We start from the raw sequence: 20,163 nt of genomic DNA, 5'->3' as shown, positions 1-20,163 counted from the left end.
CTGTGGGTATACCATCACCAGATGGACTGCAGCAGTTAAAGAGGCACTCAGCAGTTTCTCGAACACAGTAGGGGCAGAAATGCTGACTTTGCAAGTGACACTCTCATCTCATGAAAGAACATCATCCACCCCCTGCCATTTGTCAGTTTGTTGTAATCTGCAATTTTGGTTATGCTACTTCTGATTTCTGACTTCAAGTCATTGGTATAAATAGTGAATGACAGCATTCCAGATGTCTATTACTCATTTTCTGAATTGATTAAATCAAAATGCAATTAGTCCAATTTAAGTTCTCAATCAACCACATGACAATACTTGCCCTGTACTTTACAAAGAGTTTTGTCTACTCCCTTCTCTGCTCCATAGATAAAACTTGTTTGAGGTTTTGACAGTAATGAATACACTTGGTAGAATGATTTAATGTATACTGAAAAAATAGTCTTGTGATTTGCTGCTTCAGCCTGAATGATTCAACTTCCTTCTTGCTGTAATGTAACCTTTTCTTAAAGTTTGAATTTGTGTGTGTCTCTTGTAAACAAGCTGTATGTCCGAACTGACTCTTTAGGGCAGAGGTTCAGATGGAGTTAGACTTTCACCTTGACATGGAGAATAGTACAAAACTGATTGCTAACTTATTTTCTTATGATCGGGAGTGTATCTCACTGGGAAAGTTGTTGACCCTTTATTTGAGGATACAAGTTGCATTCTGGAAAAAGCTAAATCAGGAATTGAAAGTGAGGGATGAACTCAAGAAAGTTACAATTGCGAGGGAAGCAGTACCAAGTAAATTGTTGGAACTGAGACTTGACAAGTACCCAGGTTCTGGGTTCATCTTTAGGTCTTAAGGGATGTAGCTTATGAAACTGTTGATGCGATGGATTTTAATTTTCCAAAACTCATTCGATTTGGGGAAAATTCCTTTACATTGGAAAATAGCCAACATAATTCTTTTACTCAAAAAGAGAGAGAGACTGGAAACTACGGGCCCCCAATGGCTTAACACTTGTCAGAGGGAAAATGTTACAGGATATTATTAAAGGTGTTGGAACAGAGCACGTGGATAATCAGGCAGAGCCAACATGGTTTTGTTACAGGGAAATCATATTTAACTAATTTTTTACCCTTTGAAGAAGGGTTCAGAAAAGATTTACAAGGATGTTGTCAGGTTTGGAGGATTTGAGCTACAGGGAGAGGCTGAACAGGCTGAGGCTGTTTTGCCTGAAGTGTCGGAGGCTGAGGGGTGACCTTCTAGAGGTTGACAAAATCATGAGGGGCATGGATAGGGTAAATAACAACAAAGTATTTTCCCTGGGGTCAGGGAGTCCAGAACTAGAGGGCATAGGTTTAGGGTGAGAGGGGAAAGATATAAAAGAGACCTATGGAGCAACTTTTTTACACCAAGGTATGGAATGAGCTACCAGATGAAGTGGTGGAGGCTGGCACAGTTGTAACATTTAAAAGGCATTTGGATGGGTATATGAATAGGAAGGGTTTGAAGGGACATGGGCTGGGTGCTGGCAGGTGGGACTAGATTGGGTTGGGATATCTGGTCAGCATGGACGGGTTGACCGAAGGGTCTGTTTCCATGCTGCACATCTCTGTGACTCTATAATCAGGAGAGACAATACAATTTTATGGTTTATTGTGAGGGAAACTGAATGCAAGAGTAAGGAGTTATTATTCATTCACAAAAGATATTGAGACCACAACTGGAGCACTGTTTGCACTGGGGCCACCATACTTACAGAAGAATGGAAGCAGTTCAGAAAAGGTTTCTAGATTCATTCCTGGAATGAGTGAATTGTCTTATGATGAAAGGCTAGGCCTGTATCCTCGAGTTTAGGAGAGTCAGAGATGACTCAGTTGAAACTGAGAGGAATTGACTGAATGATGTTGAAAGTGCGTTTCTTTTTTCCCACAAAAGCTAGGGGTCATTGTTTGAAACCGATAAGGAAACTTCTTTTTTCTCTCTCAAAGGAGGTTGAGAGTATTTGGAACTGCTTTGTCGAAAGGATGCAGAATCTTTAAATATTTTTATCACCAAGGTCGATAAACTCTGGATGACCAGTGGGATGAAACATTTCTCAGGGACATGTATGAATGTAGAGCTGAAGTTAAAATCAGAACAGCCATGATCTTATTGAATGGCAGAGCAGGCTCAAAGATCTGTGCTGTACATCTCTATGGCCGAGCGGGCTTTTTGTTGTTCCTTGTTCGTATATTTACTGTGAGGTTGTTACATGGGAGAGCATGTGCTCACTTTTATTGTTACAGTCCACGTGGTGGCATTGATTCAAACACCTATCATATTCAATAGGACATGTTACCAATAGGAATCGTTGACTGCTCATAAGTAATGCTGCAGTGTCACTCAATGCATTAGTTTTATCAGAAAACACCTTGCTGTCTTTTGTGTATGCTCCCTCTATTCCCTGATGTGAAGGAGCTGGTGTTGGACTGGGGTGGACAAAGTTAAAACTCTCTCAATGTCAGGTTATAGTCCAATGGGTTTATTTGAAAGCACTAGCTTTTTGGAATGCTGCTCCTTCATCAGATGTTGTGTTCATCAGGACTATAATCTGGTGTCGTGAATTTTTTTTTTTAAACCTTGCCCTCTAATCCAGTTAAACATTCTTGTAATGTACACTCACTTAACAAACATCATCCACCACTTCAAAGCCAAGCAAGTTAAAGCATTCCATCAAAGAAATGTGAGAATTCTTTGCTTTTAGTTTGAATATATTTCCAAACAAGCCCCAAAATGTGAAGTACACGTGCATGCTGGAGTTGAAGAGTATCCAATCAGTCATGATCCCATTAAATAATGGAGCAAACCCAATATGCTGAATGGTCTATTTCTGCTCCTATATTTTATCGTCACTAGGTTATAGTCCAAAGGTTTATTTGAAATCGCAAGCTTTCAGAGCACTGCTTCTTCATGTAATTTCACCTGACGAAGAAGCAGTGCTCTGAAAACTTATGATTTCAAATAAACCCGTTGGACAATAACCTGGTGTCATGTGACTTCTGACTTTGTCCACCCCAATCCAACACCAGCACCTCCACATTGCTTTATTGGTCTCCTGGAATGTAGCAGTTCTGTAACCAATGATTCAGAGAGTACAATTCAAAAACTGTCATCACAGTATACAAGTTGAATTCATCCTTAGTTTTCTAGATTTTCAATAGTTTAAAAACCAGTAGCGAAAACTGACTAAGAAGTTGGTGAATTCTAGCAAAATCTGGTTGATTCACTGATAACATGTAAGGTCAGCAGATTTGCTTCCTTAAATCTAGTCTGTTTGTAACTCCAGTTCAAAAGCCATGTGTCCTCTAAACACACTCATTTTTATAACATAGAAACAAAAATAGAAACTTCTGGAGAAACTCAGCAGGTGTGGCAGCAACAGCAGACAGAAAGCTGAATCTTGGTTTCATTTTAATGCATAAAACAAAACAATTTCATCTCTCCATTCCTTGGAGAACGATGACCTTGTCCACAATGCTGAATTGCCAAGAACAACGGAGTAAAAAAAATTGCATTCTGCAAGGCCATGTGCCCAAGGATATCATCTCTTGTTCATGGTTTGTTCTCGTGAATCACAAACTGAACAGTCTGAAATTACCTCCCAAAACTGCATTACCACTCGTTCCATGAATTCCCTCTTTAACACTTACTTCTCTTCTACCAGTGAAAGTGGTAAGTAACTGGTGAATCTTTATTTTTAAAGTAGTAAATGCTTTGTAGTAGAAGAACGGCAGGTCAGCACTGTCCCCTAGATTGCATTTCGTATGGATATTTTCCTGTGTCCTGGATAACTAGAAGTGCAGGAATTGTCAGCTGCAGCAGCTCGTGTTCTGGGTTTCGGACATTGTGCAGAATTTGGTATTACTGTAGCAAATCCACATGGATGAGAACTTCATGAAGAGCACATTTAAAAGTGTGTTCATGCTGCAGTTTAACCATTTGGAGGAGCCCCAAGGAGACATGAAAAAATGGGGACATAGTGTGGGAGTCCCTTGAATACATCTCACTCTCCAAATGGTATTTAATTCTGAATACTGATAGAAATGATGGTTTTCATCTGGGGACTGCAGCTACAGCCAAGTCCATGCCACAGCTGTACAATTGACTTTAAAAAAAAAAGTGGGAGGAGAATAGAAAATTCCATAGGAAATTAGGGGAAGCAGACAGCCCGTTGGCGACATGGTGACTGAATGGTTAGCACCGCTGCCTCATAGAATTAAGGACCTGGGTTCAATTCCTCCCTTGGGTGACTGTCTGTCTGAGTGGAGTTTGAACATTCTCCCCATGTCTGTGTGGGTTTTCTCATTTCTCCGGTATCCATCCACAGTCCAAAGATGCGCAGGTTAAGCGGATTGGCCGTGCTAAATTGTGCATGATGCCTAGGGGTATACAGGCTAGGTGGGTTAGCCATGGTTACAGAGATAGCGTAGGGTTGGATCCTCTTTGGAGGGGCAGTGTAGACTGGAAGGGTCAAATGGCCTGCTTTCACAATGTAGGGATTCTGACTCTCTTTCTGTGGTCACAGATATGAATTCAGGATGGTATGTTGCCTCCCTGGTGCCAGAATTAAAGTTGCCACTGACTTCAAAACCACCTGGAGGTGGAGGGTGAACTGATATTAGTCATGGTCCACTTTAGTGCCAATAACAGATGGAAAAAGTGGGATGCCATCCTATAGAATGAATTTAAGCATCTTTGGTAGAAGATCAGAAAGGAGCACTGCAAAAGTAGTCCTATCCAGTTTATATTTATAACCCCATGAGTGTAGATCGAGGAGGACACACCTAGAACAGTTGTGCCTGAATCTTGGGATGTTGATTAGACATGTAAAGGCAAAAGTGAGGACTGCAGATGCTGGAGATCAGGGTCTAGATTAGAGTGGTGCTGGAAAAGCACAGCAGGTCAGGCAGCATCCGCGAAGCAGGAAAATCAATGTTTCGGGCAAACGCCCTTCATCAGGAAGACCTGTAAAGGCCTAGTTGGTTCCATATAAATAGAACTGGGACCAAATTCCTTGCAGGATAATTTGCTAGTACCATTGAGGTGGGTTTAACCTAACTTGGTAAGGGAATTGAAACCATGAGGTGTTACTAGGAAGGGATACCAAACTACTGTCATTGGACAGGCATATGGACGTACATGGAATAGTGTAGGAGGGATGGGCTTCAGATTTGTATGACAGGGTGGCGCAACATTGAGGGCCGAAGGGCCTGTACTGCACTGTAATGTTCTATGTACTGTGAGAGAAGCATAATACTTCAGAAGGAAAGTTTTCAAAGGGGAGTAAGATAATTATCTGTAGAGGAAAATGTACAGGGCTTTGGGGAAAACTTGGGAAAGTAACAGAAAAATTTCACTTTCAGGGGATCAGAGGACATGGTCTTCTGCACTACAATCATTCCATTATGACTGCATTCTAGGATTCCAAGCTTCAGCCACTTGACTGATTCTATGGCTCTGTCTCAAACTTTGTTTGAAAATTTGCCTTGAGAAGGGCTTTGGGGGAATAAAAGTTGGATATAAATGAACATTGTTCCTACCATGTAGGAATGCGGTCAAAAAGTCCTCAGAACCTGCTCCACTATTCAGTAAGACTGTGGCTGATGTCTCCCCTCCAACTCCACCTTCCTGTCCTATCCTTAAATCTCCCGATTCTTTTCGGTTCCAAAATGCCTTTCATCTCGAGCATGAATATGCTCAACACTTGGATCACAGCCCCTTTGGAATAGCAGATTCCAAAAATACACAAGCTTGTGAGTAAATAAGTTTTGCCTCAACTGTCCGAAATGTCAACCTCTTGCGTCTCATATTTCCAGGCTCTCTGGCTGTAAGTCTTTCACCATTGACCCTGTGAATTTAAATGAATCCACCTCTAATTATTCTAATTTTGGAATAAAAGCACATTCTACTCCATTTATCCCCATAGGACACTGTAAATTTTTGCTATAAATTCTGTGTTTTAGGATTGAGTCCTCCACTATCACCTGATGAAGGAGCGATGCTCCGAAAGCTAGTGTGCTTCCAATTAAGCCTGTTGGACTATAACCTGGTGTTGTGATTTTTTACCTTGCATTTGCATGGATTGAATTCCACCTGCTATTTCACTGCCCAACTCTCTAATCTATCTATATTCTGCTGCATTCTCTGACAGTCCCCGTCACTACCTGCTACTCCATCAATCTTAGTGTCATCTGCAAACTTGCTCATCAGACCACCTATGCCTTCCTCCAGATCATTTGTGTTCATCACAAACAACAGTTGTCCCAGCACGCATCCCTGTGGAACACCACTAGTCATAGTTTTCCATTTTGAGAAACTCCTTCCACTACTACTCTGTCTCCTGTTGCCCAGCCAGTTCTCTGTCCATCTAGCTAGTACACCCTGAGCCCATGCGACTTCACCCTCTCCATCAGCCTATCATGGGAACCCTTACCAAATGCCTTGCTAAAGTCCACGTATATGACATCTACAGCCCTTCTCTCATCAATCAACTTTGTTACTTCCTCAAAGAATTCTATTGAGTTGATATGACATGACCTTCCCTGCACAAACCATGCTGCCTATCACTGATAAGCCCATTTTCTTCCAAATGTAAATAGATCCTATCCCTTGGTATCTTCTCCAGCAGCTTCCTTACCACTGATATCAGGCTCACTGGTCGATAATTACCTGAAGTACCTGTGCTACCCTCCTTAAACAAGGGGACAACATTAGCAATTCTCCAGTCCTGGCACCTCATCAGTGTTCAAAGATGCTGCAAAGATATCTGTTGCAGCCCCAGCTATTTCCTCTCTCGCTTCCCTCAGTAACCTGGAATAGATGCCATTCGGACCCGGGGACTTGTCCACCTTAATACCTTTTAGAATACCTAACACTTCCTCCCTCCTTATGCTGACTTGACCTAGAGTAATCAAATTTCTATCCCTAACCTCAACATCCAGCATTTCCCTCTCCTTGGTGAATACCAATGCAAAGTACTCATTAAGAATCTCATTTTCTCTGACTCCCTGCACAACTTTCCTCCTTTGTCCTTGAGTGGGCTAACCCTTTCTCTAGTTACCCTCTTCCTCCTTTTTATATGAATAAAAGGCTTTGGGATTTTCCTTAAACCTGTTTGCTAAAGTTATTTCATGATCCCTTTTTAGCCCTCTTAATTCTTCATTTCAAATTGGTCGTACTTTCCTGATATTCTTCCGCAATTTGTCTGTTTTCAGTTGCCTAGACCTTATGTATGCTTCCTTTTTCCTCTTAGCTAGTATCTCAGTTTCACCTGTCATCCATGGTTCCCTAATCTAGCCATTTATATCCCTCATTTTCACAGGGACATGTCTGTCCTGCACCCTAATCAACCTCTCTTTAAAAGCCTCCCACATATCAAATGTGGATTTACCCTCAAACAGCTGCTTCCAATCTACATTCCCCAGCTCCTTCTGAAGTTTGCTATATTTGGCTTTCCCCCAGTTTAGCACTCTTCCTTTAGGACCACTCTCACCTTTGTCCATGAGTATTCTAAAATTTAGGCAATTATGGTCACTATTACCAAAGTAATCCCCTACTGAAACGTCAACCAACTGGACAGGCTCATTCCCCAACACCAGGCCCAGTATGGCCCTTCCCGAGTTGGACAATTTACATACTGCTCCCAAAAATACCCTCTTGGATGCACCTTACAAATTCTGCTCCATCTAAACCTCTAACAGTAAGTGAATCCCAGTCAATGTTGGGAAAATTTAAAATCTCCCATTGCCTCCACCCTGTTAGCCTACATCTATCCATAATCTCTTTACATATTTGTACCTCTATCTCACGCTCGCTGTTGGGAGGCCTGTAGTACAACATTGTTACCACACCCTTCCTATTTCTGAGCTCCACCCATATTGCCACACTGCTCGAGTCCTCCATAGTGCCCTCCTTCAGCACAGCTGTGATATATCTCTGACCAGTAATATAACTCCTCCACCCCTTTTACTTCCTTCTCTATCCTGCCTGAAGCATCTAAATCCTGGGATATATAGTTGCCAATCGTGCCCTTACCTTAACCAAGTCTCAGTATTGGAATAACATCATACTCTCAGGTACTAATCCAAGCCCTAAATTCAGCTGCCTTACCTACTACACTTTCCGCATTAAAACAAATGTACCTCAGTCTACCTGTCCTTTTGCATTCATCAACTGCTCCCTTCCTACTCTTCCCCTTAGTCACAATGACTTCATTATCTAGCTCCTTACAGGCTTTAGTTACTACCTCCTTACTGTTTGCTTTTTGTTCCCATCCTCCTGCCACATTAGTTTAAACCCTCCCCATCAGCATTAGCAAAAGCACCCCTGAGAACATTGGTTCCAGTCCGACCCAGGTGTAGAAGGATTTATAAAGCTTGAGGTGGTGATAGTGCAAGATGAACGGATGAGGATGAACATCTCATGATTGAGGTGTTGCCTGACTGGTCCCTGTCACTTAGTATGGTGGTGGTGAATATATGCAAGTTAGATTCTGGCAGTATTAACTCAAGTGAAGGGGAGGTGATGGTCTAGTGGTATTTTTGGTGTTAATCCAGCGAACCACACAATGTTCTGGGAATCTGGGTTTGAATCTCTCGATGGCAGATGGTGGAATTTGAACTCCATAATCATCTGAAATGGAGAGTCAAATGATGACCATGAATCCATTGTCAATCCATCGATTGTCAGAAAAACCCATCTGGTTCACTAATGTCCTTTTGGGAAGACAAATGCCATCCTTACCTGGTCTGACTTGCATGTGACTTCAGACCCACAGCAATGTGGTTGACTCTTGACTGCTCTCTGGGAAATTAGGGATGGGCAATAAATGCTGACCCAGCCAGTGAAGCCCTGATCATGTGAATACATGAAATGAAATTTAGAGATTAACCACTACAGGTATTTGTTCTTTCAACAAATAAGCTGAGGCCTGGATACAGCCAGCTATCGTTAAGGAGATAGAAATAAACAGTACTGTTATGATACTGATACTCAGTCAGAAGTTCTTCAGGGTCAAACCTATTTTTATCTATTTCTTTTTATTCATTTGGATGTGGGCATTGTTCGCTGGGTATTTGAGAAGACTTGTCAAAGTGACATCGAGATTGAGAATGATCTTGTTCAATCTCATACAGCTGTCAGGAAGAACAGTTGTTTTGGTGGATCAAGGCAGGAACTTGTGGCAGAGACTGAAAGCAATAGTTTTACGTGTTTAGTTCAGCTCAAAGGGCCAAGTTGCCGAGGAAGAGTCTGCTGTTTCAAAGTGATTCAATTTCCTCATCTCTGTAATCTTTCCAAAATTGATGAATGTCTGTCTTTTGTAAGTAGCTGACTTCACTTGAGTGGGTGTTGATGTAAACCTGATCTTTCACCTTTCTGTATACATTGAGAACTGCACTGATCCCTTTTGGGTACTTTCTGTATTACTTTTCAGGAAGTGGTGAGAAATCTAAAAAAACTTCTAAGTTTTATAAACTTCTTTAAAGTCACCCCTCAACCTCCTGGGCTCCAGTGGAAAAGCGTCCCAACCTATTTTTATAACTCAAATCCTCCATTCCTGGCAAGACCACTGAGAAACCTTTGCTGAACCCTCTCCAGCTTGATGATATCCTTCCTACAACAGGGTGACTAGAACTGCACACAGTATTCCACCAACATCCTGTGCAACCTCAACATGATGTCCCAACTCCATACTCGAAGAACCGCGCAATGAAAGCAAGTGTGCCAAATGCCACATTAACCACCCTGGCTATCGGTGACACAAATTTCGAAGAATTATGTACCCCTAGGTGTCTCTGTTCTACAACACCACCCAGGGCCCTACCATTAATTAGGTAAGCATGGTGGCTTAGTGGTTAGCACTGTTGCCTCACAGTGCCAGGGACCGGAGTTCAATTTAAGCTCTGGTGACTGTGTGGAGTTGGCACATTCTCCCTGTGTCTGCATGGGTTTCCTCCCACAATCCAAAGATGTGCAGGTTAGGTGAATTAGCCATGTTAAATTGCCCATAGTGTTCAGGGATGTGTGGGTTAGGTGTATTAGTCGGGAATAAATGTAGAGTAATAGGGTAGGGGAATGGGTCCGGGTGGGTTACTCTTCAGAGGGTCAGTGTGGAGTAGTTGGGCCTGTTTCCACACTGTAGGGATTCTATGATGCTATGTTCTATGATTTAATTGTAGAAGTCCTGCTCTTGTTTGTTTTATCAAAATGCGATACCTTTCATTTATCTGCCACTCATCAGCTGATTGACTGACAAGAATAAATGTGATGGCATGATACTCTGCCTTTGTAGACATAAATATTGGCCAGGAGATTGGGAATAGTTCCTAACAGTTTGAAATCCTTTTGTTTATACTTGAAGTGAGAGGAGACGTGTACTTACCGTCAGTGCTAAAGGTGATGTCTGTAACAATGTGGCATTCTTCCTCAGTGCTATGGTGGGATAAGTGCCTGGGGTGGTACGGTGGCTCAGTGGTTAGCACTGCTGCCTCACAGCACCAGGGTCCCAGGTTTAATTCCAGTCTCAGGCAACTGTCTTTGCAGAGTTTGCACATTCTCCCTATGTCTGCATGGGTTTCCTCTGGGTGCTCTGGTTTCCTCCCACAGTCCAAAGATGTGTAGGTCAGGTGAATTGGCCATGCTAAATTGCCCATAGTGCTAGGTGCATTAGTCAGAGGGAAATTGGTCCAGATGGGTTACTCTTCGGAGGGTCGGTGTGGACTGGGGGTCGGGCCAAAGGGTCTGTTTCCGCACTGTAGGGAATCTAATCTAATCTTTTAATTGGTTCAGAGATGTGGGCTTCACTGGCATGGCCAGAACTTATCCTCCATCCCTAATTTCCCTGCAAAGAGTTATGGTGACCCGCCAGCCTGAATCACTACAGACTGTGTGGTACACTTAGTCTTTGCTTAATGTTGTGGCTGAGCTTGTGAAAAGTACAACTTGAAATTAAACAAGTTGAGCAAATCTGACTTTCCCATTATAACCAATGTAAAATACCACAATTGCCTGTGGTGTTTTGAACGCCACAAAGGACTGTGGAATTTCCGTCTGTGAATATGTCTAATTAGACATTGTCGAAATATGCTTTTTTTTTCTACATGATGTTACAAGGACTGGAGGGGTTTGAGTTATAAGGAGAGGCTGAATAGGTTGGGGATGTTTTCCCAGAAATGTGGGAGATTGACGCATTACCTTTTTATACAGGTTGATAAAATCATGAACTGATGAAGGGCTTTTGCCCGAAACGTCGATTTTGCTGCTCGTCGGATGCTGCCTGAATTGTTGTGCTCTTCCAGCACCACTGATCTAGAATCTAGTTTCCAGCATCTGCAGTCATTGTTTTTACCTCGATAAAATCATGAAAGCATGGATAGGGCCAATAGCCAAGGTCTTTACCCCAGGGTTGGGGAGAACAAAACTAGAGGACATAAGTTTAAGGTGAGAGGGGAAAGATGTAAAAGGGACCTGAGGGGCAACCTTTGTACACAGAGGGTGGTGCACATGTGAACTGAACTGCCTGAAGAAGTGGTAGAGACTGGCTTAATTACAGCATTTAAAAGACATTTGGGCAGGTATGTGGATAGGAAATGGATATGGGGTAAAAACAATGACTGCAGATGCTGGAAACCAGATTCTGGATCAGTGGTGCTGGAAGAGCACAGCAGTTCAGGCAGCATCCAAGGACAGGCAAAATTGACCTTTTGGGCAAAAGCCCTTCATAAGGAGCTCTTTATTCCTCTTGAATAAAAGCCCTTTATTCCTGATGAAGATCTTTTGCCCAAAACGTCGATTTTGCCTGTCCTCGGATGCTGCCTGAACTGCTGTGCTCTTCCAGCACCACTGATCCAAGAAATGGATATGGGCCTAACGTAGAAAATTGGAGATGAATATAGTTTGGAAAACCTGGCCAGCATGGACAAGTTGAAACAAAAGGGTTAGTTTCTATGCTGTTTGACTTTATGGCTGTAGAGTAGGTAGATTACTGATTACCAATGGCATTCAGGGTTATGGGGATCGACTGGGTAAAAGCCATTGAAGTGTTCAATCAGCAATGATCACATTGAATGCTGGATGGTGTGAAAGCCTACTCCTTTTCCTATGGTGAATGAGTGGAAAGTGTATTTTTATTATCAATTTTTTTTGTAAATACTGAAGTTAAATTCTCAATAAATAAGGGCCTATGCAGCACCCATCCTGTGAATGAATTTTTTAAAAACTTTTGAATGATGAAACAGAAAGAACTGCAGATGCTGGAAAGCAAAAACAGAAACTACTGAAAAGACTCAGGTCTCCACAGCATTTGTGGAGAGAGAAAAACTGACTTAATGTTTTGGGTGGCTCTTCTTCAGAAACCTTGTTCTGAGGAAGGGTCACTGGACCCGAAACATTAACTCTGCTCTCTCTCTACAGATGCTGCCAGACCTGCTGAGATTTTCCAGTAATTGCTGTTTTTGTTTTTTAAATAATGTTACTTGCCACTTGTAGCCCAAGGGTTGATATTCTTTTTGGTTGTAGTGTAGGGATGCCATCTACAACCCTGACCCTTCTAGCTGTGGCAGTCATTGTTTTTAATGGTCTTCCACAGCCCCTTATGTTCTTGTGCTGTATTTTTTTTCCAGAAACACTGGAAGAAGAATTGGTTTGTCTTGTATCCAGCCAGCCAGAATGGGATCTCCCGGTTGGAATTCTATGACAGCAAGGATGGGGCCAACTTGTCGGAGAAGCAGGCCACCAAAAAAATGGACAAAAAGATTATCCGGCTGTCTGACTGCATAAGCATTGCACACATACCAAGCGAAGTCTGTCCGAAGGAGTCCATGTCTGCTTTCACCATTGAAACAGCAGAGAAGCTGTACACCTTTGCTGCAGAAAAACAAACGAGTGCAGACTGGGTCGAGAAACTCTGTGAAACTGCATTTCCAGTGAGTCCAGTGAATGTAAATTGTATTGGAAGGGATGTGGAGGAGAATCACTAGTTTAATACAGCACTAAAGGATGCCATTCATTTCCTTGTACCTATGCTGGCTCTATGGTGTATTTATCCAATTAATTACACTCCCTCACTCTTTCTCAATAGTACTACAATTTTCTTTCTTATTCCAAGTATTTATTCAATTCACTTTTCAATGCTGCCTTTGAGATTATTTCTACCCCTCTTTTGGACAGGATATCCAAATCGTAAGTTCTAATTCCTGTTGTGATTCCAGTTTTTTGATGAATATATATTCACTGGTTTCTGATCTTTCCGCCACTGGAAATATTTTCTCCTTATTTGCTCTCATCAAAGCACTTCATGGTTTTTGAGCGTCTATTAAACATCCTCCTAATCTTTTTCTTTTGATCATGGGATGTGGGTGCCAATGGCTTGGCTACCTTTTGTTGCTCATTGCACATTGCCCAGAGGATAGTTAAAGATCAACCACATTGCTGTGGGTCTGGAGTCGCATGTAGGCAGGACCAAGTAAGAACGTCAGATTTCCTTCCCTAAAGGACTTTAGTAAGCCAGATGACAATCAATATTAACGTGGTCGCCATTTGGGTAGATTTTATTTATAGATGCTCCAAGGAAAACAACTCGTGCTTCTGAAACAGTATTGCCCATTTCTCCTACATGGGAATACTGTTCCAGAAAGAACTACCTTTTCCAGGAGGGGAAAAGAGAATTTTTTTTTTTGCCTTCCATGTTTGGCAAACATCTGGGACACATATCCAAGAACTAGGAGCTTTAAGGACCACTGTGTTGATGTAATTAACTAATACTAGCTGTACAGAGGGATACAATTATCTTTTATTTATTCTCAGGATGTGGGCAGTGTCATTATTTATTGTCCATCCCCCTGTTTGCCTTGGAAAGGTGGTGGAGGGGTTTGCTTTCTCGTCACTACTGAGAAGCATATGGAACACCTGACCTTATTAGTCAAGCCACTGGCTACAAGAGCAAGGAGGTTATGATGGCGTTGTATACAAAGTTAATTGGTCCACACTTGGTTCTGAACACTATATGAAGGAGGTAATTGCACCAGACAGAGATTCACCAGGATTTTGCTTGGGCTGGAGAGATTCAGCTATGAAGAGAGACTAGATAAGTTGGTGTTGTTTCCCTTGGAATATAGAAGGCTGAGAAGGGGTGGATCTGATTTGGCATGTACAAAATTATAGGGGGCATAGAATCCCAAAAGTGTAGAAACAGGCCTTTGGGCCCAACAAGTCACACCAACCCTCTGAACAGTATCCCACTCAAACCCATTTCCAATTCTCTATATTTACCCCTGCTTAATGTGCCTAACCTACACATCCCTGAACACGATGGGGAATTTAGCTTGGCCAATTCACCTAACCTGCACATCTTTGTGACTGTGAGAGGAAACTGAAGCACCCAGAGGAAACCCATGCAGACACGGGGAGAATGTATAAACTCTACACAAACAGTAGCCCGAGGCTGGAATCAAACCTGGGTCCCTGGCGCTGTGAGGCAGCAGTGCTAACCACTGAGCCACCATGCTGTAAAACCTTGTTGACTCTATGGTCCACTAGTCCACTTCAGAGGCAGCTAAGGATCAGCTGATGTGGAATGGTGTTTCTGGCCCAGACTAGTCAGGTTTTCTTTTGATGAGAGAACATCTATGAATCAACTGGAATTTGGTGCCAATTCAACTTCAAGTTCACTGTTACTGAGATTTGCTTTTTCATTTAGTATTTCCACAAACTGAATGGGAATCATGGTATCTTGGACTTGAATTCATTATTTTGTGATTTACTAACCCATGCCTTTGAATTATTACTCCAGCATCAGTTACCACATCGGACCCCAGATACTCTTGGAGTTCTGTAGATAGCCTTCTACTTAAAGTTGTGTCACTCTCTTTCATTGTAGACTCCTGATCCCTGCTGTGGAGCAAACTCAAAACCTTTGGAGATGGCAGAGAACAGTATCTACTACTCTCGATCTGAAGGTAAGGAGGATACATTGCCTGGTATTCGACCACCAGGATTTATGCCTCATTATTTACTTGTCTCCAAGTCACAGATGCTTCTTACAAGGATGAAACCTATAATAACAATGGAAAAAAATTGAATTTCCAATTCCCATTTATGACTGAGCTGTTGAAAATTGTGAACCCACTCTAGTGTGGCCTTGATGATCTGTTAGTAGTTTATGATGCTTTTGTTTATTTTAGTGCCTTTTATAATGCAAAGACTTTTTAAAACTTTTTTTTAAGAGCCAATAAAATCCCTTATTATCTGGATCCCAAGCATCCAGAATTCTCATGCAACCTCCATCTGAAATTCAAAAGTGAGGATAACAGGGATTTTACTGTTATCAGCTGTTTGAAGGGAATAATGGAACAGGGTGTTTTCTTAAAGCTGGTTCAGGTCTGGCCTTATGAATGAAGACAGAAACACCTATCGTGTTCAGCTGTACATTATTTATGAACAGTTCTGGCCATTAGTTTATAAAGCACACATTCATCTTGAGTGCTGAGTACAATTATCCCAGCTGCCACTTTTATTTCTCCTTCTCATCTTAGGGACTTGCCTCCCTAATGGCATTGTGGGTCTAGCTACAGCACATGGACAGCAAAGTTTCAAGAAGGCAGCTTACCATCACCTTCTCAAGGGAAACTACACATGAGCAATAAAGATTGGCCAGGCAGTGACACCCACTCCCCAGCGTAATCTTCCACCCCATCCTGGTCTGGCCTACATGTGGTTCCAGAACCATGGCAATGTGGTTGACTCTTAACTGCCCTTGAAATAGCCTAATAAGTCATTCAGTTCAAGGGGGAGTTGGAATGGGTGACAAAAGATCATCTTACTAATGATGCCCAGATCCTGTGAAAGTCTTAAAGAAAATCTTTAATCTCTGAAGATCAAAGATTTTTAAATCTCTCTCTCGGGGTGGCACGGTGGCTCAGTGGTTAGCACTGCTGCCTCACAGCACCAGGAACCCAGGTTCCATTCCAGCCCCTGGCGACTGTCTGTGTGGTGTTTGTACATTCTCCCCGTGTCTGCATGGGTTTCCTCCAGGTGCTCCGGCATCCTTCCATGGTCCAAAGATGTGCAGGTCAGGTGAATTGGCCGTACTAAATTGTCCATAGTGTTCAGTGCACTAGTCAGGGAAATAGGTCTGGGATGGATTACTCTCCGGAGTTTCGGTATGGACTTGTTTGGCAGAATGGCCTGTTTCCACACTGTAGGTAATCTAATCTGAAAAAAGATGGCATCTCTGACAATGCAGCATTCCCTCAGCTCTGCACGTGACTTTGTCATAATCTATAATGTTGGGCTAGATCCTGCACCCATTGGATTCAACTGTAACAATGGCATAGATTGAAAAAGATTGCACACTGAACATAGTAGGCTGGGAGTGTTTTATTGATAGACAATTCATTCTTCCCATCAACCAAACTGGTTCTCTCCCCTACACCCATCCCCAGTCCCAAAGAAGGGTTACACCTCTGTGACTCAAATTAATACTATGTCCTGAAGCATTCCAACCTAACTAGTTACTCACCAGGTTGAACCACAGTTCCCATATAACTGAACCCACTTTATTAATGGTAGGTGAAAACACTTGCCTTTAATTAGTGTCTTTCATAACCTTGGAACATCCCCAAATACTCCGCAACTTTCTAAATACAAATTATTGTCACTTCTGATGTAGGAAACATGGCAGAACTTAGCAAGCCATTAAGGGTTACACCTGAAATGTTTGAAATGGAATGCTTTGCCTGCAATGGCAGTAGATTCACCAACTTTAAGTGCATTCAAGTCGTCATTGGACAAACATATGGATGTACGTGGAATAGTGTAGGTTAGTGTAGGTCTCTATCCAAATCTGAACACTCAAACAGGAAATTAGTGTTTCTATTCTGTGCTTCTATACAAAAGGATTCCCTGTATATGTATTGGCATTTCTTGTAAAAGCTAAGGGCTGGATTTCCCAGCTCCCCCTTGACCTAAACCATCAGGTACGCATTCAGTTGACTGACCATTTCCTGGACTGGAGTTGGAGTGTGTTCTTGACTTTCTGTGCAGGGGCAACCTGACCAAAAACCCGTGGCTTGACTGAGATTTGTTGACAACCATGTTACACTTTCTGGCTGGCTGTGCTGATCAGCACTGCAACACCACAGCAAGATGAGCCAAATGAAAAACCTAAAGAACTGCGGATGCTGTAAATCAGAGACAAAAACAGAAATTGCTGGAAATGCGCAGCAGGTCTGCCAGTATCTGAGGAAGGGTCATTTGACTCGAAACCTTTAATTCCAATTTGTCTCCACAGGCCCTGAGGTGGAGGATTGAAATTCAGATGTGTCTTGTAAAGTGGTTTGGAGATGTGGCATGAGGGTTTGTGGAGGCTGGCATATGTCACACACAGGATCCTTGTGTCTGGTGCCCATGGAGAAAGTGAGGACTGCAGATGCTGGAGATCAGAGCTGAAAATGTGTTGCTGGAAAAGCGCAGCAGGTCAGGCAGCATCCAAGGAGCAGGAGCATCAACGTTTCGGTTCCTGAAGAAGGGCTCATGCCCGAAACGTCAATTCTCCTGCACTTTGGATGCTGCCTGACCTGCTGCGCTTTTCCAACAACACATTTTCAGCTCTGGTACCCATGGATCATGCACATGACACTGGGCCGAATCTTTTAAGCACTTCATACTTACTGTTGCAGTGTGGTAGCCAACTGGCTCAATACGATCTCATCGCAACAGGGGGGTGAATAAGCAGTTAATCCTTTCTCGTAACCCATGTTAGCAAGGTTATCAGCTGGGATCCTTCCTCCTTATCTTCACATAGTGATGTAGGGCTTTCTACTGAGGAGGCAGACTTGGCCTCTGCTAAATATCTAGGTGAAACAGCACTCTCTCTCACTTGCTCAATGCAACATGTTTATTGAGAGCAATGTATTGACCTCAATCACTTTTCCTGACGACACATTCTAGATGTTGAAATGTCTCGTGCCTGAACTTGCCCTTCACACCCTTGAAATAGCTGCAGTCTTGACGTTCCTGAAAATCGAGACTTTATATTAAAAAAAATCTGTTTATCGCACAGAAATTGGTAATTCCATCCAACAGCTTTAACAGTCCAGCTGGAAATCCTTTTGCTTTTTCCTTCACCTTTTAAACCCTCGGCCTCTGTGCGCCTCGGTCTCTGTTGGATTGCTTCGAAAAATTGTTCCAAATTCTAACCAATCAAGATTTTCCTGAATTTCCTGTTGGATCTGCTGATGACTGTCTTGTGTTTGTAGCCCATAGTTCTGATCTCCTCTGTGAGGAAAAACATTTTCTCCAATCTTGGCCAATCCAAACCCTTTCAAAATCATAGAATCCCTACAGTGTGAAAAGAGGTCATTCGTCCAACTGAGTTCCCCCCAACCCTCCGAAGAGCAGTACGCCTCGAGATAGCATCCCACCCTATTCCCTGTAACCCCACATTTACCAAGGCTAATCTGCACCTCCTTAGACTGTGGGAACACAGTAAACCCAAGCAGACACAGGGATAATGTGCAAACTCCACACAGAGTTGCCCGAGGCTGGAATTGAATCCGGGTCCCTAGCGCTGAGAGGCAGCAATGCTAACCACTGAGCCACTGTACTGTCAAAAATATTAACCGGCTTAGGCTTTGGCTAAGTATTCCTCCCCCTGACCTCGGCTTCTTCCAGAGAAAAGAGACATCGCTGCTTCATCTTTTGTGACCCATACCGCATCTCATTCTGCTATCATTGTCATAGAACTTTTTTTTTACAATACCTTTCTCTCAATGTCTCATATATGTCTTTTTCATAACAGACTTTAAAAGTGTTCATGGTGTGCTCTAACCAAGGTTCTATGAAAGTTTTTAGATTTGATTCGATTCCCTACAGTGTGGAAACAGGCCCTATGGTCCCACAAGTCCACACCGACCCTCTGAAGAGAAACCCACCCAGACCCATTTCCCTCTGACTAGTGCAGCTGACACTATGGGCAATTTAGAATGGCCAATTCACCTGACCTGCACATCTTTGGACTGTGGGAGGAAACCGGAGCACCCGGAGGAAACTCCACACAGTCAGTCCCCTGAGGCGGGAATTAAACCCGGGTCTCTGGCGCTGTGAGGCAGCAGTGCTAACCACTGTGCCACCCACGATCCTGTAACACCAGTGACAAAAACAAAACCTTGCAGCACAGGAGAAGGCCTGGCCCATCATACCTTTGCCAACAGCTGTCCAAATAGAACCCTGGCTCTTTGCTTCTCACTTGCAAGACTTCCAAGTATTTCTGTCTCGTCATCACGTTGCACATCCGTTAATTGAATAACCTTTACACTTTAAAGACAAAAGAAATCGCTGTTTCTTTCAATAAAATTCTGCAAGAGAGGGGATCCAGGCTTTAGAACTTGATGCTTACAAAAGATTCTCAGGAGGTGAGCAAGGTTGGGGAGATGGGCATCTATCATCCGTTCTGAGACAAAAGCTGGATTTTATGGTGTCTGGTGATGTCAGCGAAGTTGAACAGAAACGTGGGGTTTGCTTATACCCTCTCCTGGCAAATCAAACATTGAGCCTCCAGTTGGCATTGAGGTTGTAGGGGAGGGGGGTAGCGGTTTGTGGGGGTGTTGTTGTTCTGTGTCCAATCAGGAATCTGGTTTGAGATGGCCACTGGTAGAGGGATTGCGTTTGGAACCAAAAGATAGTCTTGGGTATCAATTTGAAAATACCTGCCCTCTTAGAGTCATGGAGATGTACAGCATGGAAACAGACCCTTCAGTCCAACCCATCCATGCCAGCCAGATATCCCAACCCAATCTAGTCTCACCTGCCAGCACCCGGTCCATATCCCTCCAAACCCTTCCTATTCATATACCCATCCAAACACCTCTTAAATGTACCAGCCTCCACCACATCCTCTGGCAGCTCATTCCATGCACGTACCACCCTCTGCGTGAAAAAGTTGCCCCTCAGGTCTCTTTTATATCTTTCCCCTCTCACCCTAAACCTATGCCCTCTAGTTCTGGACTCCCCGACCCCAGGGAAAAGACTTTGCCTATTTATCCTATCCATGCCCCTCATAATTTTGTAAACCTCTATAAGGTCACCCCTCAGCCTCTGATGCTCCAGGGAAAACAGCCCCAGCCTGTTCAGCTCTTCCT

The 20,163-nt window shown here is 43.0% G+C and overlaps 1 protein-coding gene across 2 annotated transcripts in view; it reads left to right on the top strand.

The window, feature by feature from the left end:
• Positions 1-20,163, top strand: part of dok1b (docking protein 1b) — a 78,965-nt gene that overhangs the window by 46,371 nt on the left and 12,431 nt on the right. For both annotated transcript variants that reach the window (XM_043691278.2, XM_043691371.2), the window contains exons 2-3: positions 12,649-12,951; positions 14,904-14,982. In XM_043691278.2, coding sequence (XP_043547213.1) covers positions 12,649-12,951; positions 14,904-14,982 — 382 coding nt within the window. The remainder of the gene's footprint in view (positions 1-12,648; positions 12,952-14,903; positions 14,983-20,163) is intronic.

The sequence above is a fragment of the Chiloscyllium plagiosum genome, unplaced genomic scaffold, assembly GCF_037043375.1.
Source record: "Chiloscyllium plagiosum isolate Xiang-an unplaced genomic scaffold, Cpla_swu_hap1 HiC_scaffold_1, whole genome shotgun sequence".
Classification (NCBI taxonomy): domain Eukaryota; kingdom Metazoa; phylum Chordata; class Chondrichthyes; order Orectolobiformes; family Hemiscylliidae; genus Chiloscyllium; species Chiloscyllium plagiosum.
The sequence above is the reverse complement of the archived record's forward strand: the minus strand, read 5'-3'. Positions and strand labels throughout refer to the sequence as shown.